Raw genomic sequence first — 19,654 nt, 5'->3', positions numbered from 1 at the left:
GATTGGTGCCTTGGTTGGTGATTCTGAAAAACTGATAGTGCTGGAGGATGTGCTGTTATTCTGTGTTCTTTGGGTTTCGTGGGGGGGAGCCAGTCACTAGGCGAAGTCTCAAAACCCAATTAAAATTGTAGGTCAAGTTTGAGCCAAGCTACTTGGTATGAAAGCCAGTACTTTACAGACAAAGAGGCTGCCCCTTTTCTTCATGGACACAACTCTCATTAGCGTTAATGGGAGCCGAGCACACGCATTGAGGGGAGATATTTCTCAAGCTCTCTGATAACTCCAGTCATGGCAGGGGGTGGGGGAAGATGGAAAGCATTTGGATTTTTTCAGAGGAAAGTCCCAAGCTTCAAAGTCAAGAAGGGATAGAGACAACCCGTTCCCTTTCTCCTGCCTGTCAAACATGAGCGAGGAACAAAGAAACCCAATCAGATGGTTTTGTCTTGTGCTGTGGCACTGGCGGGCTCTTCAGCAGATATGAAGAGTCTGTGCCTAATTGAAAAGCAGCTTGTCGTTAAGAGCCTTTACAAAGCCTTCTGAGTCTTCCTTGGCTGCCAAATTATCCTCTTTCTAAGGGAACTGAAGCCCACCTCGTTGACCACAGCTTGCCGTGTAACTAGGGTCTTTGTCATGCCTAGTCAAGAGGAGCCAGGCTTTCCAGCATGCAAGGCCATTGGTTGGCTTGGGTTTAATTTTAGGCATATTTCAAAAATGTTCTTCTCGATGTCTCCAAACATGGGCCAGGATCACAGACCAATCCAGCGTCAAAACTTGCTTGACATTTTAAATAAGTGCCATGGCTATAATGGCACCGAATGTGAAACTGGGAGGATATTTCAGGTCAAAGGGCCAAGTCTCTGTTGGTGGAGAGCACTGAGATAAATAAACATGGTGAAGTTTGAACTGGCAGCACGGCCAACGGGAGGCAAAGAGCCATAGTCCCATGAACAGTGTCAGGGGGGTGGAGGGAAGTTGACTGAATTTTCTGTGTTTTTTAGCCAGAAGAGGCTGAGGGTCTCAGCACAGGGTCTTCCTGGTTGCCCTTGGGGGCGAGGGCACCTTTGGGCAGGAAGGCAGCTCAGAGCTGGTCCCAGTGGCCGTGGGACAGCAGGGCAGAGGGAAGCCCAGCCTCTGCCAGCCAGCCGGGGAGACCATCATCCAAACCTGGAGCTTCATCCAAACTTGGATGGACCATCATGCAAACTTGGAGCTTCCCACAGGCATTGGCTTGTGACCATTTATCTGCAGGAAGGAGAAGGAAGAAGTTGGGTCAAAGCTCCAAGGGGTGCGTAACGCACCATGACCAAGAAACCCAGCTGACCCAAGATGGCAAAGTTGGGCTCCTGCTTACCCATGACACAACGTCGGGGAAAAGAGTAAACTGAAGCCCACGCATTTTAGATGTAGGTGCCTCGTAAGGTACTAAACACCACGAGAATCTGAAAATGGATTACAGATTGTCATATAACTCCATATATGAGTAAACATTATTGAATACTTGATATGTTGGGTGATGCAATGTTGGATCAGCTTCTCAAGGTGACCTAAATAATCTTTTGATTTTTCGATTTATAAGAAATACTCCTGCCAGTGCGATGATGATAATATTACTAAAAAGATTGGTTTTATCTTTATATAGCCCTTCGCTGGGAGGAAGATTAAAGATGAAATGCCTAAAACTATAAATTTAACAATTTCTTTTTTCCCTTCTCCTTGATGGGCCCTTGAAACATCTGGGAGTTTAAGAACTGTCCTGTTGTTGGATAGGGGCTTTTTTCCCCCCCTTTTTTCCCTTTTCTTCCCCTGCAGTCTCCATCACATCCCCCAGTGAAAATATCAGTGAACGTGCTAGAGAAAGAAGGCGATGTATTAGAAAGTCGAGGCATTACTTTTGACTTCCTGTGTTGAAATTTTTCTGTCTTGGGGTGGATGGCAGAAGAAATTTTACAGTATTTTATTGCTTAACCATTGCCTCGCGGGTATATAAGCAGCGCTCAACCTCTAAATCAGTAGCACCAGGGCTGCACTAGTCCAGCCTTCTAAGAGAAAGTCAGCGGGTGTGTGCCGGCAGCCGTGGCCTCCCAGTTTTTGTGTAAGCAAAAAATAAATTACCTTTGAGGCAAGCTGTGGGTAGGGTTTTATTGAGGCTGTGCCAAGGTGCTTGCAAGTGCAGTCGCCCTGGCCGCAGGATCGGAGTCCCGGCGCGGTGGGCCTTGCATGCATAGCCCGGCTTGTGAAAGGGAAGGGGAGGATGGGCTTGAGCCCATCAGGGACGGAGCCTGCATACATCGTCTGTGAAATGCTCTTTGAAAAGTCACCGTCATTTGCTTTTCACCTTGGAAGCACCCCCAGAATTTGTCCTTGTAGAGCGCTGCAGTAGAGCAGGGTGATGGACGGAGCATGAAGGTCAACTCCTGCCTTCTTCAGCACACTCCTCTGCCGGCATGGTTTGGCAACGCCAGTGGTCCAAGAGGTGAGTGTGCCGGGGCATGGCAGCCTTGGGTCTTGTCTTGCACGCCTCTTCCCTGGAAATTACTTTTCATGCCGTGTGGGTGATGGAGGACAGCCAAGGAGCCAGGAGGAAACCCAGCTCATGGGGCGTGATGCCCCTCGATCGCATCCCAAAAGCTCCCAGTGCAGGGCTTGCAGGTCTCCTCTTTCTGAATTTCCTGGGATTCCGGCATTATTTCGGAAAGCCATCAGTGCAGAACAACATCTCGGTGCATGGTCAAGCACAGTCGAGCCGCAAGGAGAAAAAGCGGCGCAGGGGAAGCCAAGGAGACGCAGCTGGAGCGGGGAGACCTCGCCAGGGGATCGCGTTGAAGAGCAGGGCACGTTTCGCCGTCGAGGTGGGGAATTTCCCTCCCCCGTGCAGGCTGTTGGCACGAGGAGCCCGCAGCGTTTTTCCTGAGTGTTTATTCTCCAGCGGTGGGTTTGGGGGCTGTTGTTTTCCTTTCCCGATGAAGCACGGCTCCGCGCATCGTATTTTAATCTTATTTGTGTGATGGGAAGGCTCTGTGGCACTGCCGTCAGCTAATTACAACCATTAAATTTGTTCCACATTTAGAAATCATCTCTCGAACATAAAGAGGGGGCAGTGGAAAATGCCGGCTGCCTCTTCCCCCGTGCACGGAGGCCAGGAGACCGAAATTTGACTTGGACGACATGGGGAAAAAAGGGAATTGTATGCTCACCCGCGTGAAGAGAAATGTTTGGGTTAGGATCCAAACAGAATTTATCTGCCAAAAAGGAGAAGAAAAATTGATTGAGATCCCTAATTGCTTTACAAGTTGCCGTAATAAATTATGTATTAATGTAAATTATTTCACGGGAAAAGAACGTAGAGGAAACTTGAGCAGAAGGATCATGCATTATGCATAAAAAGGAACTGTAAAAATATTATAGCAGCACATTTGTGTCGCTGTAGTTAAAGTTGTGTCAGCGTTTTGGTTTTACACCCTTCTCTGTGGTTATGAATGTGGTCATTAAAATTTACTCTGTGTCACCAGAGGAACACAGCAGTCGTTTTACAAAGGCTGTGACCATCCCAAAGCTGCAAGGTGCTTGGCGTGTCCATGCACTGCTCCTGCAACACCTGGAGCTCAGCGTTTGGAAACCTGGCTGCGATGCTTTCAGGGTGGATCCCGTTCTCCGGGAACCTGTGCAAAGCTCTCGGGGATAGCTGGAGGATATAACGCCCCTCTCCTTGATTTTGGGACGTGATTTCAGCCCGCGAGGGCCTCGTGCCCTGGACCACGGGGCTTTTTTCATGCGGTGAAGGTTGCTCGGGAGAACAGATGGATGTTGTAAGGGTTCATCTTCACTCTTAAAAGTGAAGGTCTGGGTTTTGCCTGAAAGGAAATGTAGGAATAGATAGCGGTGCTGGTGGTGTTTGAGCAGCTTATCGATGGTCCCAGGGTGGGTTGAGCCCTGCTTGCGTGCAGGTGGCTTCCGGATTTTCTCTGAAAACAGGAGACGGGGAAAAATAAACCAGGTGAGGATGGCTGGGCAGGCAGAGCCTGGGACATGCTGGGGCTTGTTGCCGCTTGCCCAGCCTGGCGAGTCCTGCTCACGGAGAGCAGATGCAGTGACGGCCACTCTTCACCCGTACCCTGAGCGCTCCGGCTCTTTGACACCCAGCATCTCCCTCCCGGAGCATGCCTGCCAGGGCTGCTCCCCCCGGTTTCCCCCACCCCAGGGTGAATGGCTGCCATCAAACTGTGCCGGGCACGGGCAGGGCGGTGGGAAGATGTGCAGGCTGGGGGTCAACGCAGGAGCCGGGACTCTGGTCACTCTCTCCGGGGCTGAATCGGAGCTAACTATCTCAGCCCTGCTTTGGAAAGCAGAAATAGTTCAGGTTTGGGTGCCCCTGATGCGGGGCAGCCTGGAGGCTTGCAGCTGGAACCTGAATTTCTTGCTGCTTTGTGCATGGTTTGTAAGAGGGTTCAGGCTCCTGCTGCCGTGGCCAGAGAGGGCAGGACGAGAAATTCAGTCCTCCCCAGGCTGCCGATAACACCCCTCTGTGTCTTGGGAGCCGGAAAGCTATTTCACAACCAAAGAGATGCCAGAAAATTCACTGCCTGTCGCCTCACCCTGGAAATGCGGATTTGCAGATCAAAATGTCTCGGAAGAAATTTGCTGGATGTGCTCATCAAGTGGCTTGAAGTGTTTATTTTTGCAGCTCCAAGTTAAAATCCAAAAGGAAGATGCTATTTCATCCAAGGACACTAACAGCCAAGAAGGACCTGTTTAAGCCGGGGAAGAGCCCCTCATTCCACACTTACATCATGCTCTGGTTGTAAATGTTGTCCTATCGTTTTTCCAATAGGAAAAGGAGAGTTTTCCAGCGAAGCAAACCGAGGGGTTCTCATGGTGGGTTTTATCCTGGAACAAATTACTGCCTTGGGGTAAATGAAGCTGAGGTTTGCAATGTAAGAAAATTAATACACGCTTAACTGCTGCCGTATTAATGGCTCCGCTGCAATTATCGTTATCAGCCTGCTCAGGATGTGAATCTCAGTCTTAAAAAATTGAACAGAAAACCAGCTGTTTTTCCTCAATAAGGCTTTCCCAAGTCCTTTAATTACACCCTCAGCCCTTAGACTACCCCATTTTCAATTTGTTTCAGGGCAAACAGTTTTCTATTTGCACTGAAAAAACTATTTTCTGGGTTATCCGGGTAATTTTGGACCGATCCAGAGGGTTTGGGGGGCCCAGGCTCTGCCAGGGTCCTGCCCAAAAAAACCAGCTTTCACGGTGCAAGGGGAAAAGCAAAGAATCCTGAGCTGGTGCTGGGGATAACGCTGCGATTACCGGTCTCTTGGTGAGGTTTGGAAGATTTATAGCTGTTTGTGCTGAAGCAGGGGTGAAAGAGGAAGGTGTCCCGTATCCTCCTCACCGAGGCCTTTTGTACAGTGGGACGTCTCCGGCCGGAGGATGGTGGCAGCTTGCCATGAAAAATCAGCTTCTATTTCTGTTTCTTTTGTCTGCTGACTTGACCTAAGGAATCTCTCTGCTGGCAGCATGATACGGGAGGGGGGGAAATAATAAAGATCTAAACATAGATGTATCCGTTCAGCACAGGTTTCTCGCTTTTCATTGTGTTTATTAAAATGAGGACGGCGGGAGTTGAAATGCCGGGCGGTAATTGAGGGCAGAGCCAGGCTGTTTGTGGCTGGAGCTGTTACGGCAGCAGCTGGAAGCAGGGAGAAATGGGAAAACTGGCCACGAGTGGTGCAGGGGCTCCCATATCTGACCTTCCTGACTTGAAACCGAGCCTTGGTCGGAAGTGTTCTGCGCTGCTGCATCTTCCCTGTCAGGCTGGTACCTACAGCTGAGGGCTGGGTACGGCTTCTAATTCATCCACAGCTGCCCCAGTAGAAAAACCCCAAACCCCCTAAAAAAAAAATTGCATGATTTAGATACCATCACCTGAAACTTTGCAGCGACGGTTAGTGAGCACGGTTTGCCTCCGTTCGCAGCAGCCGACGACAAAAACAGTCACCAGAGGAGGTCTGTCGGGTGATTACTTTTTTCCATTGCCGCAGACGATGGGGTTGTCCTACCATGGTTTTCCTGTTGAGCGTCAACGGCGTATCTGCAGAGAGCCCCGTTCGCCCGCGCCGGGGAACGAGACCTTGGTGCTGCTTTGCTTTCTTCTTCTTTTATCATCAGCGGGACCCTGTGCGGGAATGAGATCGTCACCCTTAATCCTCTCCTTTGACACCGTCATCAGTGGGATTGCGGGCTGCAGCTGGGTTTGCAGCCTTCCACAGCCATATACATTTCAGCCCGCAGACTTCGGAGGTGCAGGTTTCTCGGAGTTTTACCCAGGTGCTGCAAAACCCATCTGATAAAAGGAATTTTTTTTTATGGCGACCGCAAAACCATGCAACAGGTCTCCCCCCCTCTTCTGCTGTGCTGTGTTGGAAGGCTGTTAATGCCAGCCGGATTTACAGGGGGAACAGTTTCCCATGTAAACAAGCTAAATGAAAGAGAGAGGCAGAAATGTTAAAAAAATGTTTGTTTTTTTTTAAAAAAAAGCCAACCTATTAAGCAATTTGTTCCTTTAAATAAATGCTTCGACGTTATGTTTATTGCAGAAATGCAAACAATTGGCTGTGCAAGGTACAACTGGGATTTTCAAGGCAGAAGAGACGCTAAGCCAGGGTTGCTGTAGAAGAGCAGGGGTGTGGGTACCCCGTTCCCATAGCACCTTCCCGCTCCAAGTGGGGAACCGGGCAGGGGGGCACCTGGCCACAGCACCCAACTGGCCCTGGACTTGGGGGAACAGAGGGGAGATGGGCAATGGGCCTCACAACAGGGACATAAGAACAGCATCTCGCAAAGAACCGCTGGAGGTTTATCATGGGGGTTGGACCTAGATGATCTTCAAGGTCCCTTCCCACCTAAACCATTCTGTGATTGTATCCTCTTAGAGCTTATGGGGTGCACCAGCTTTCATTAGATGCAGTATCTTTGGGTTGATTTGGGAGAGATGCTTGGAGCCTTAGTGGGGATACGGTTTTATTGGCTTCATTGGAGCAATACTGTTTTAGCTTTGGGACGGCTGAGAGCAAGACAGCCCGATGGGTGTCAGGATGGCTTTTGGTTTCCTGTAGACTCTGATGACCTTGTTGGTATTTCCGTGCCATGACAGGCAGCTCGATGCCTGGGGTGCGCTCCCTTTTCTGGCAGGACCGTCCCAACCGCTCTCTCTGACCTCCTTTCTGGTGTTTTGTCCACCTCAGCCCAGCAGTGCGACAGCTTTGTGCTCTTCACTTCCAGTTAGTGTGAACCCCTCGGGCCATTATTGATTGTGGAGCGCAGGACAAACCGCACGCATCTGAGACACGATTCAGCACAAGAGATAAGGCAATGGCCATGTCAGTTTATAATGCTCAGTGTCCCTTAGCTAGTGCAATCTGGATATTCAAAGGCATGTTTTTATCTCCTTCTAGCAGTTTTGCTGCTGCTGCGATTATCATTTTGTCTCTCTCTCCATCTATATGCTGCAGCAGCCGCTCTGCTGGCAGTTCGGAAAACCATATTCCAAGAGTTAATTAATTTGTACTGGAAAACATCCCATATGCTACTCTTTTTGTTTATGGATGTAGAAAGCAAATTGCAGAATTAATTAATGCTAATGCCTGTGCATGTGTGTTTTGTTTTGTTTTGTTTTGTTTCTTTCCCTCCTTTCTGAACCAGAAAATGACAGATGGAGAGATCTCAGCAGGAAATGTCCACTTCAGCTGGAGCAGCCGGGTGCCAGCATCTGGGACTGCTTGTCGGACAAGGGCGAGGAGGGCTCGCGCTGGCCCAGGGAGACGGCCAGCACCTGCTCCGTCACCAACCTCATCAAAGACCTCAGCCTCAGCGACCCCCACGGCAACCCTGCGGCCCCCCCCAGCAAGCGCCAGTGCCGCTCGCTCTCGTTTTCCGATGAAATGTCCGGCTGCGGCACCTCGTGGAGACCCTTAGGCTCGAAGGTTTGGACGCCGGTTGAGAAGCGGCGGTGTTACAGCGGGGGGAGCGTGCAACGCTACTCCAACGGCTTCGCCACCATGCAGAGGAGCTCCAGCTTCAGCCTGCCGTCGCGGTCCAACCCGCTCTCCGGCGACCATCCCGCCCTCAGCAGCCGGCTGGGATGCCAGCCCAGGAAATCGGCCGCTGGCGGGCGCGGAGGAGACCGGGTGGACATGCAGAGGTCCCTCTCCTGCTCGCACGACCGCTTCTCCTCCTCGGAGTACTGCCCGCCCTCGGCCAGCAGCACCCCCGCCTCCACGCCGGAGCTGGGCCGACGGTCCGGTGGGCTCTCCCGAAGCCGCTCCCAGCCCTGCGTCCTCAACGACAAAAAAGTCGGGGTCAAGCGACGGAGACCGGAGGAGGTCCAGGAGCAACGGCCCTCGCTGGACCTCGCCAAGATGACGCAGGTAAGAGGCAGCGGTGCCATCCCTGCAGCCGGCGATGCTGCTCTCCGCTTCTCTAAAAAATCCTTTAGCATCCTCCCGAGGTGGGTCTGCGGTGTGCAGAGTAACGGGGGTGCTACGGGGAAGCGCGTCCTTCTGTCCGAGCAGAAAACCCCTTCCCCTCCAAACAGATTTCTTTAATAAATTCCCACATTTCTGCTCTGCGCCGATTTTTGAACGCTAAGTCCGTCGTTGTCGTTGTTTCATCCTGGCAGGCATTTCAAGCAGGAATATGTTAAACCCCATGTTTTTGAGTTCAGGAGAGGAGCCCCGGGCCTGCGGTGGCGAGGTGAAGGCCGCAGCCTGAGGCGCTGAGCCCTGGCTCCATCAGGAGCCGGATTCGTACCACCACGGGCTTTGCTTGCTCTTAGCCTCTGTAATTTTCCACTCTGGAGATGTTATCACGTTTCATTTTCAGTTGCAAACGCAGAGCACAACCTCCCTCTTCAGTCTGCCGCGCAAAGCCAGATAACAGATCTGAAGTGCGGCCCGGGGAGGATTTTGCCCCCCCGGTTCCTCTCCCTGCGAGACCGAGTGACGGGACTTTAGCGAGAGCCGAAGCCAGAGGCCGCACCGAAGGACAGTGCGAGCAGCGTTTCCATTTCGCACCCATAACATTGCTTTTTCTGCACTTCTATGATTTGACATTTCAGTAGATCTCAGGAAGAAATTCTTTGCTGTGAGGGCGGTGAGCCCCTGGCCCAGGTTGCCCAGAGAAGCTGTGGCTGCCCCATCCCTGGAGGGGTTCAAGGCCAGGTTGGCCGGGGCTTGGAGCAACCTGGGCTGGTGGGAGGTGTCCCTGCCCAGGGCAGGGGCGTGGAACGAGATGATCTTCAAGGTCCCTTCCCACCCAAACCATTCTATGATTCTATGACATTTTCCACATCAGTAATTTATAGCCATAAAGTCAACGACACCACCAGCTCTGTGCAGGATGGGGATAGTGGGGAATCTGAAGATCCCAGGGGGTTCTCCCTCACCAGGGTGGGCTGTCACCTTTGACAGCCAGAAAACTTCCCCCATGGTTTCGGTTCGATGTGATTGTCTTCTGCGCTTTCTGCTACGTTTCATCCCAGAGGTGACCGTGTCAGGAGCATCAGCCCTGATTTCCCTTACGCTCTTTGTACAGCCGTGGCCAGCAAAGCCCGCCCGGCGCGAGGTGTCCTCGTGTGCTCCATTTTGTTTCTCGCAGGGGAACTGCTGGCAGCAATTCGTCAGGTGGGAAGGAGAAGCTGGCGTGGCGTTTCTCCCCTTGCGGTTCCCCAGCTGGGTGACATCCGATGTTGTCCGTGCGTTTTCTCTTTCTTATAAGAACGTGATATTTTATGGCGTTTCATGCTTGGCAGCGCAGCGGGAGTTTGAAGGCGTGCGGTGGGGTTGGAGGAAGAGATTGGCTTGTCCTCCTCCAGAGGAGCTTAGAGGATAAAAAGGGTGAGGGAATCACATATTTGTGTGACTGCAGGGGAAAAACGCGAGGCATTGCCCTTGTCTTTTGATAAACCATGCCAGCAACGTTTAATAAGCTATGCTTATTTTATTAGCTAATAAGTAGGACAGGCAGTAAAAACCACTTACATGTGTTATTATATTTTACTGGCCGCAGGTTGGAATAGCACAAGTGCCCCCTCCTAATTCTCTCTGTACGGGGCAGCCGCTCGTTGCTTCAACTCTGTGTGTGGTGCAGGATGTCCTGCAAGCCCGTGCAGGAGTTTCCCGTCAAACCAAAGCCTGGAAAAGACCCAAATTGCCTCAAAACCAGCGGCAGGGAGGCCAAGGCTGCCCCTTCAACGCCCGCCTTCCCACCCTTCCTGGAGCCCACAGGCACAGAGCCCATGAACTGCTGGGGCGGGCAGGGGACAAAGGTGACTGTCCCCAAATTGGGAGCAATGCGGAGTGATGGCCACATCCCCCAACTTGCTCAGAAAGTGGCTTCACGGCTTGTTCCCAGGTGGTGCCTCACTTTAAAACCAGCATGTGAAAACTGCCTTTGCCACCACACGCTGATGACCACAGTGTTCCTCGAGGCTCCGTTAATAACCCACCGGCATGAGAGGAGGTTATGGACGGGCTGTGGAAATGGGCTGACCAGGTAGAAAGCCCACGGCACAGAGTGGTTGGGAGAAAGAGGGGGAAGAAAGACATTTTTTACGCTGAGGGTGATGAAACACTGGCCTAGGTTGCCCAGAAAGGTGGGAGATGCCCCATCCCTGGAAACATTCAAAGTCAGGGTGGATGGGGCTCTGAGCAACCAGATCTGGTTGAAGATGTCCCTACTTATTGCAAGGGGCTTGGACTAGATGGCCTTTAAAGGTCCCTTCTGACCCAAACCATTCTATGATGCAACCCCGAGCACAGGCACTGGGGCTGGGGAATGGGCTGCTCCTTTCTGCGTGCCCAGCAGTGCCCAGAATAATCCTCCACATTCATCCCTGGAGAGGTTCAAGGCCAGGCTGGACGGGGCTTGGAGCAGCCTGGTCTGGTGGGAGGTGTCCCTGCCCAGGGCAGGGGGTTGGAACTAGATGATCTTCAAGGTCCCTTCCAACTCTAAGCATTCTATGATTTTCTCCTCCGATGGCACTTTCTGGGGCTGTATTTGGAAATCCAAAGCGTAACTTGCATTTATATTTCCCATGGGGGTTTACATGCACACACAGGCACGTGTGCAAAGGGCGATGAGGAGCCATGCAAAGGGTCACGTTTGCATATCACAGGGGTTTTGTAGCTTCTGGGCAATTTGGCATGGAAACATGTTAGTAGCACATGTGGTTGCATGGGTGAACAGGTAACAATATCCCACGCAGAACCCATTGTGCACGGGCAAGCGAGCACCTTCGTTTGGTTGCCCACTGGGATGTCTGCTTGCCATGACCAGTGGTTTGGTCTTGCTGAACGTGCCCATTGTATCCCCCTGGACACACTGCTCGACACCTTGGGAGGAGGTGGAGGTGATGAAGACCTTTCAGGATGGGACCAAAATGTTAAATGAGTTGCAAGGCCTCGGTGTGATGGGTGCACGTGTGCCCCAGCTGCATCTGCTGGAGTGCTCACTGCTGAACAAAGGGAGGAGATCAAAGGGATGGGACTGTTTTTATTCCTCTGGCTATTCTGAGAGCCTGTGCCATGGTTACCGTGGTAAGATGAACGTTTTGGAAGTGCTGGGGGAGCAGAGCAGAAGTCACCTGCTCTTTGCTCATCACTTTGTGCTGGGCCACCTCACAGGGGCACCAGAGGAGAGCATGGAGTAGTGGGGAGCAATATTCCCAAGGTAACGGCCATGGCAGACTCGGAGGCTTTGATCCCTCATTAACAGAATTAATGAGTTTATCTTTGCAAATGTCAATGAAGCCTTTTTTTCCCTTTTTTTCCAAAGGCTTCTTGCAATTTTCTGCTCTTTAATTGCCAGCCTTTGCAAATGAAGGGCACGCAGACGGTGTGGCAGGTAGGGCAGACCCCTAAATGGACTCCACTGGTGGAGATGCTGCCTCAGCACAGCACTGAGTGGATGGGGAATCACGTCCAGATGATTTTGCTGCCATTGCTTCACTCTGCAGACTTTGGGGAATAAAAGCTTGCTCCAGGGCCTGGAAAGCCTCTTTGTGTAGCTGTTCTTCCAGCCTTGTGAGCCCATGGATTCTCCTTCCCAGCTCCCTTGGTGCCCATAGGGAGTTTGGCACTAGCTGTAGCTCATCTTGAGCCCTTCCAAGTCCATGCCAAGGTCTACACAAGGCTTCACAGGCACGGTATGGCTGTGTGCTTGGCTCAGTCCCTTTTCCAAGGAGCTGAACTGCAGGCTGGGATCGCATCCTGCACCTCTTAACCCATCTCTTTGGGTTGGCCTTGGCCCCAGCAAAACACAGAGTCTAAACAAGAGCAACCCAGATGGCCGAGTCCCCACATTGGCTCCTGTGCTGTAAGGCTCTCCATCCCATGTCCCCACGGCGGGGACCCTGCGGGGGACAGGGCTGCCCTCAGCACAGGTGGAGGATCTAACAGATCTTGACATTTGTCTGTCAGACTTGTGTATTAGGGGCTAATACACGGGTAAGGAAGGACCAACACAAACCCACCTATGACCCAGGTTCAGGAGGATGAAGGCACAGTGAGACCCGGCAGGTTGCCCTCCTCGAGCATCCTCAGGGGGCCCAAAAGCCTTGAATCCTGCTTGGAAACTGCTCTGGACCATCAGGATCTGGGCCGTCAGCTCCCACAGACCATGTACTCCGCAGGGGGTCTTGCTTTATGTCCCACTCAGCAGCCTTGGGGTGTCATCTCTTCCCCAAATCCCTAACCACTTGCAAGCCATTCTTAAATCCTGCTCAGCAGGTTAATCCCAAGTGAGCTTCATGATTTTCAGCTGTCAGTGGAAACGTGGAAGAGAAGCAGTAAAGAGAAATGGGCTGAGAATGGGGATGGCATGAACAAATGCTTGCGGTTACGAAAAAGCCAGGATGCTAAAAGCAGCAGCGTGTCACCGGGGCAGATGTGTTCGGTAATGGAATTTCAGGAGAAGGGCTGGGGGCTGTGCGGCAGGAGCTGTTTGGCAGGAGAGAGGTGCAGACCCTGCTCTCCACGCAGTGTCCTGGTGCCGCGCGGGGACTCTGCCAGAGGTCACCGCCTCTGGGAAGGGTGCCTGCAGGTGCTTTTTGTGCTGATGTAGAACGTTCATGTGATGGATAGGGAAGGAGGACAGCGTACGCGCTCTGGTTTCCATTTTTTGGGAGGTCGGATGGGTGGTGCAGTGCAGTCCTTGACTCCCTCCTCGGTCCCTCCGCAGTCTTGCACCCTGGCTACCCGTGGGACAGGGGACACAATGAGGAGACAGTGGGACCTTGAGGCCTGAAGCAGAGCTCACAGCTGGGCTGGATCAGTGTTTTCCAGCATCCCTGTCCTTCAGCTGCTCCCTCAAGGCTCCAGTGAGGCTCTTGAAGGACATGAATGGACACCCTCACCCAGAGACATGAGACACACACATGCATTTCCCCTGCAGTAGATGCACCTGAAATTGCTGGATTACAACCGCAGAGTTAACATTGAATTATCCCAGTGGGAACAACCGAGTGCTTCAGCAGTTAGGCTAAGCCTGTCCAGTAAGTTTTACAAACCCCGACTGTATCGGATGGCAAATCTGACCAAAATATTTCGGCAGGTGGGATCCCTGGGGCAGCTACGAGCTGCTGGCCCTGCCCGCAGGGCACCAAAGCCTGGCAACGGCAACAGCGCGCCAGGCACAGCATCCTTGCCCTCCAAGGATGCTGTGGGGCAAAGCCAGCTTCTCCATCATGTCACACCAAGGGGGAAAGTTTGTCGTCTGGGAAATAGAGGCCGGGGAGATGCTGGGGTGTCAGCAGGTGCTTCCCTATCCCTCTGGTGGATGCTGAGCCCAGACGTGCATTTATAATTTGGATAGCTGTGGCTTTGTCCCAGGTGACCCAAGGGTGGCAAAAATCTAATCAATCACGTGTCCAAAAGCAGATCAGTCTCTGTGGAAAACCTCAAGGAATAGTTGTATTTTCTCTGGCTACTGTCCACCACACCAAAAAAAAAATCTCTCAAAGTGAGAAAGCGACGCCTGAGCATCCTGAGTTTAGACAAAAAGCATAAGTTTAGACAAAAATAGTTGTCGGGGTGGTTCATCCTCCACAAGAACTGATACAATAAGGGAAGGATCCCAAAGCCCCGTGCTGTGAGCCACGAGCCCTGTAGGAACGGGGAAGGGATTGCCTGGGTGCAGCATCTTCCCCGGTGCTGGTGTCAGCCAGAGCGATGGGCACCCCTCTGTTCCATCCCCTCCTTGCCCACCAGACCAGCCTGGGTGGCCCAACACCCAGCAGTTGCCAGTACAACCATCCAGCAAGGAACTCCACAACCAGGATCCGGCCCAAGGAGCTTGTGGAGCATCCCCAGTTTCCAGGGAGGAAACCCAGCCGGGTCTGGGCACCCACGCCAGCGGGTGGATTCCCGAGGCAGGGATGCGCTGCTGGTGGCGGGGCAGCAGGGCTGTGGCAGAGTGGGATTAAAGCAAAGCCGTACAAGGGCCAGGGTTTTCATAGCTCTTTGGTTATGAGAAGCAGTTCTGGCAGGCTGTTCGCCGCGTGGGAGGACTGGCACAGAGGGATGAGCAGGATTAGGCAAGTTATGGGGAGCATTCTTGCCTTTGGTGGGGCAGGCTGTCGGGGCGTGGGACACGGTCAGAGCCCTCCCTGGCACGGGAACGCCATGAAAACCAGCTAACTCCTCGTGGGCAGTAGGAGACGGTGGGGGGGGGATAAGCATGATGGAGAAAACCCCGCAGGTTTGGGCATTCCCTCAGTCTGCTTTTAATGCCTCTCTAGGAAAAAGACTGGAAAGTTAGAATCATCATAGAATGTTTTGGGTTGGAAGGGAGGATGTCGGGTTGGAATGTGTTAGGTGATTTCAGACAAAGAGCTGAAATAATGGCAAGGTCTCCACGTGGCCGCACGTGTCCTCTCATCTGGCTTTATATGGGGTAGAAATGGCTTGTGTGTGATGGTCTTTGTGATTCAAAGCAACGGAAAACCAGGCTTTTCAGTAGACTTCAAAGCATTCACTTTACAGATGGGGAAACTGAGGCATGGGGCACTCTGGGAGCCCCTGGGCACTAACAGCAGAGCTGGGGACCGAGCCTGGGGTGCCGGATCGACATCTAGCTCTGGCACCGCATCGGTTAATTTTTTGCTTGCGCTGGTAACCAGATGTGTTTATAGGCCTGAAACCTGGTACTATGATAAAAATAAAAATAATTTGACCTGAAATAAATGTTTTCTTCATACCAGGAGAGATATTTAGGCCAGGCAGGAGGGGAGGGAGCTGCTCCTGGAAGCAATTACATGGCCACATAACTGTGCTAATTAAGAAAGAGATCTAAATGTTAAAGTTCTGCTGGGAAGGAAAATACTTGGGAAAACATTGCCTTTAATTCCTCAGAATCCTGTTTTTGTCTCTTCTCTCTGCAATTCCCAGAGCTCAGAGAGGGGACATGAGCCCGTATTATCGTTCCCCTTCTTATTTACTCATACGGCATCGAACTAGAGAGGCTTTAACTTTGGGCAGAAACCAAACCACGAACATGGTTGTCATTGAAACAGCAACAAATTTTAAAAGCCACGTTAGGTGAGAAAAATGGATTTTCTATAAAAACCCAGAGTCTGCCAGAGAAGCTGTGTGGTGGAGAGACACCTGCTTGGTTTTCCTCTCCCGTGGTCTGCTGCAATCCTTCTCCAAAGGGCGCCTTGCTGCAGTGGTGACCTGGGGACTTGCCATCTCCCACATCCACCACTTGCCGACATCTTTGTCGGAATTTGCAGGATTTGGGGTGTTGTGTGCCGAAACAACCTCGCGGCAGGAAGAACGCTGGGTTCGGTGGCTTGTCTGAGTCATCTACGGGAAGCCGAGCCGTGGGCCAGCCCTGGTGCCGGCGTGTGTGTGCTGGCTGAGCAGATTGCTTTCCTTCGCACAGGCTCTGGGGAGCTGCAAGGGAGACACAACACGTCTGTCACACCAGCGACGGCCGCCCCGAATGAGAATTTGAAATCATCCCCGGCGATGGCAAAACGAGCCCTTGCTATCTCTTGCCTGTTCTGTTTCCTGCCTTGGAAAATGTTGATGTGGTTGTTACTAGGGAGATTTTAATTTGTGTTCACACATTTCCAAACACAGCTATCCTTTTTACAGATTATATTTTAGTGAATGATTTTTTTATATATAGATTAAAAAAAAATTTATATATGTATCTATATTTTCACAGAATCACAGAATGACAGGGGTTGGAAGGGACCTCTGGAGATCATCCCCTCCAACCCCCTGCCAGAGCAGGGTCACCCAGAGCAGGTGGCACAGGAACGCGTCCAGGCGGGTTTGGAATGTCTCCAGAGACGGAGACTCCGCCACCTCTCTGGGCAGCCTGTGCCAGGGCTCTGCCACCCTCACAGCAAAGAAGTTCCTCCTCATGTTGAGGTGGAACTTCCTATGCTCAAGTTTGTGCCCGTTACCTCTTGTCCTGTCGTGGGCACCACTGAAAAGAGCCTGGCCCCATCCTCCTGACACCCACCCTTTCAGTATTTATAAGCATTGATAAGATCCCCCCTCAGGCGTCTTTTTTCCAGGCTGAAGAGACCCAAACCCCTCAGCCTTTCTTCATCAGAGAGGTGTTCCAGTCCCCTCATCATCTTGGTAGCCCTTTGGTGTCCCCTCTCCAGCAGTTCCCTGTCCTTCTTGAACCGGGGAGCCCAGAACTGGACACGGTACTCCAGATGCAGCCTCACCAGGGCAGAGTAGAGGGGGAGGATGACCTCCATCCCAGCTGTGTTCCCAGCACTAACACCAAGGAGGGGTAGCCCAGGCTGGAAATGGAGGGTGGTCTTGTAGTGTTTGGAAATACAACTTGCCATGGAGAGAAAGCAACAAACATCTTTGTGGTGTGTAAGCCATAGCACCGCTGACAATAATTGTCAGATGTGATGGGAGATATTGGTTCCTGCCAGTTCTAAGTGCCCTGGTAATAAATGAAGACTTGAGGGTGGCACCTGTACCCCGTTTCTGATATCTCCATGAGGTTTTGGCTTCTCTGTGAGCCTTCAGAGCATTTGCAGTTTGAAGAGCTCCATGTGTCCTAACAGACACTGTACTACTGATGTCTTCTCCTCCTGAGTTTTCTCTACCATCCGTTTACTTTGCTGCAAGAGTTGTACCCGTAAACACTGAGGAGTCCCAAGGAGCCGGCAAACTACTCCTCCTCCGTGAAGCTCCTTATTATATAGTATGACATATAGCGTATGGGACAGATAGTTGTTGCTATAGAACAAGTGAGGCGATTGAAATACAGATTGCATCTCCCCAGGGTTATGGAGAGCTTCCCATGGGTATGAATCCACCATAAATAGCTGTCTGCCCCGCGGGCGGGCTGTGACGGGTGGGCGAGAGGGCACTGGCAGCAGTGGGCACCAGCTTAGAAGGTGGTGAGGATGAAGCCCTGGATGTGCTTGATAAGGAAGGGTGATAGCGAAGACTTTGTGCCTGAAAGATGCCTGTTATGGGAAGGGTGCTGAGATGTTGGAGACGGGTACAACGGGACTATTCATGTTGCTCGCTGGCCGCCGTAGACAGACAGCACTATTCATGGGGTGACTTCACTGTCTTCTGAGGAGCATGTGCCGTCGCAGGATGGGGTCGTCTGCACCAGGAATCACAAGAGCATCCTCCTGAAATGTGGATGGGTGTTTCTTGTGTTTTTCAGGATTAAAATCAGCTTCAGCCTGGGCTGGAGATCCGGAGGAGTGGGGTGGGTAATGGGGCTCTCCTGATGGCTGGTAACCAAGCTGTCCCCTGCCTTGTTTTCTGTTTCAAACTAAGGAATAATGGCAGTTCCCATGCATGAAGGAGCTCGTACACTCCCAAAGTTGAAGTAAACAGCCCACCAGCTTGGAAGTGTTTCAGGCTGGTCTTGACGCTGAATGGGGAGAAGTTTCAAACTGTGGGATGGGAGAAGTGACCTCTCCTCTCTGACCACCCAGCTCTTTCCTCAAGGGCTAAAATTGTCTACATTTTCACGCAAGAAGATTTTTCTATTTAAATTTTGGCAGCTTTCAGGTTTGCTGGCGAGGGCAGGAGGGGCGGCAGTGATCTCGGTCGGCGTCAGCACCCACTCGAGCCGGTGGCAAATATTGCCAAAAGGTAGCGACAGGCAAAAAACCGGAGTTTTTAAATTCCAGACGTATCCCAGGAAATAGTTTGCTATTGATGTAACTTCTGAGACAGATTCCAGCTTCCAAGCCCCAATGTTTTTTAAATAAACACGAACGCGAGCCTGCAAAGGTCACTTTGTGGCTTGGTGGGAAAAAGCCTTCGGTTCAGGATCAAAAGAAAATGACTCGGTTCGGAGGGCACAGAGGACCTCGGAGGCTGGCTGGTTTTAACTTTGGTCAGACTATTACACATGCCGCCATCGTTATTCCTTGCCCTGGTATTTTTTTTAATTTAAAAGCACAAGTAGTTGAAGGAAATTCAAGTCAATATTGGAAATTAGGTTCATAATGATGTTTACTCCTGGCACGAACTGTTAATGGTGTTTTTTCTGTCCCTGCTCCTTTGACAAACAAGTCTCCGTATTCGCTGAAGTATAGCAAACCTCGTCTCAGCTGGTCTCCACCGAGGCAGGGTAGACCAAGTGAGGTTGCCCGCTGGCACAAGCCCACGTAGCCGACATCCTCCTGCCCACGACGCCAGGGAGGATGCTCGTATGCTGCGAGGAGCTTCACCCCTGAAATAATTCCATTGCTTTCAGAGTTGTTTTGCATCAGTTTTTCCCTATGCTGCGCTAAAAAGAAAAGCTTTTGTTGGGCATCATAGATGGGCCTGGTCCAAGAGTTCTGTCGGGCCCAAGTGCATATATTTTTAATGTATAGAGGGCAATATGTTGAGAGGAATGGATGCTTTTGAAGTTATGGCACTGGACTGGACCTCATATGCATCAACTCCTTTCCTGCCTCCTCTGCAAATGTCCTTCAAGCAGAGTTTCCCTGCCTCAGTTTCCCAAATGGAAAAATGAAGGCAATCCTTCCTGAGGCCGGGCTGGCTCGGGTGGGGTGTAATTTGGGTGCTCCCCACGGCAATAAAACCTTGCTTTTCGGTAGTGGGTCATACCGCTGCCAGAAGTAGCACGCAGAAAAGATCCATCTCCCTATAAAAGGCTGATTTGTTGGTGCAGCTCTGGAGTGACCATTTCGGGCATGGTGCTGCAGTATAGTCAGAGGAAGCTTGTAGGAGGTGATTTATTGTAGCAGGCTCTATTTTAGTTACCCGACAGGGCTTTTAATAGCAATAATGTGTAATGCAATGACATCCATTGTTTTGATTTTACAGTCGAAACGGTCCCATCTGCCCCAGTTATAAATTTGTGACTCATCAGACACAATGGGCTGAAAATAAATTCAGCCGTGGAAGCAGAAAGGGGGCCGTGCCCAGGAACGTGAGCATTTCTGCCATGAAATCACTTTTCCAGCGTCAGCTGAGACTTTTGTGCGTAGATACGCTCCTCCGGCAGCATCCCTCACCCGTGCTAGGGGGATCCGAGTGCCAAACGGCCCCTTGGTACCCGGGGACCGTGGCCCACCACCCCCTGCTCCGGCTCCATCCCCTGCTCCCAGCTCCATCCCCTGCTCCGGCTCCAT

At 51.6% G+C, this 19,654-nt stretch overlaps 1 protein-coding gene across 3 annotated transcripts in view; it reads left to right on the top strand.

The window, feature by feature from the left end:
- Window positions 1-19,654, top strand: part of FAM53B (family with sequence similarity 53 member B) — a 55,227-nt gene that overhangs the window by 21,751 nt on the left and 13,822 nt on the right. For all 3 annotated transcript variants that reach the window (XM_054205698.1, XM_054205697.1, XM_054205699.1), the window contains exon 4: window positions 7,708-8,432. In XM_054205698.1, the coding sequence (XP_054061673.1) occupies window positions 7,708-8,432 (725 nt within the window). The remainder of the gene's footprint in view (window positions 1-7,707; window positions 8,433-19,654) is intronic.

Source organism: Rissa tridactyla, chromosome 6, assembly GCF_028500815.1.
Source record: "Rissa tridactyla isolate bRisTri1 chromosome 6, bRisTri1.patW.cur.20221130, whole genome shotgun sequence".
NCBI lineage: Eukaryota > Metazoa > Chordata > Aves > Charadriiformes > Laridae > Rissa > Rissa tridactyla.
This window is presented reverse-complemented; position numbering and strand designations above follow the sequence as displayed.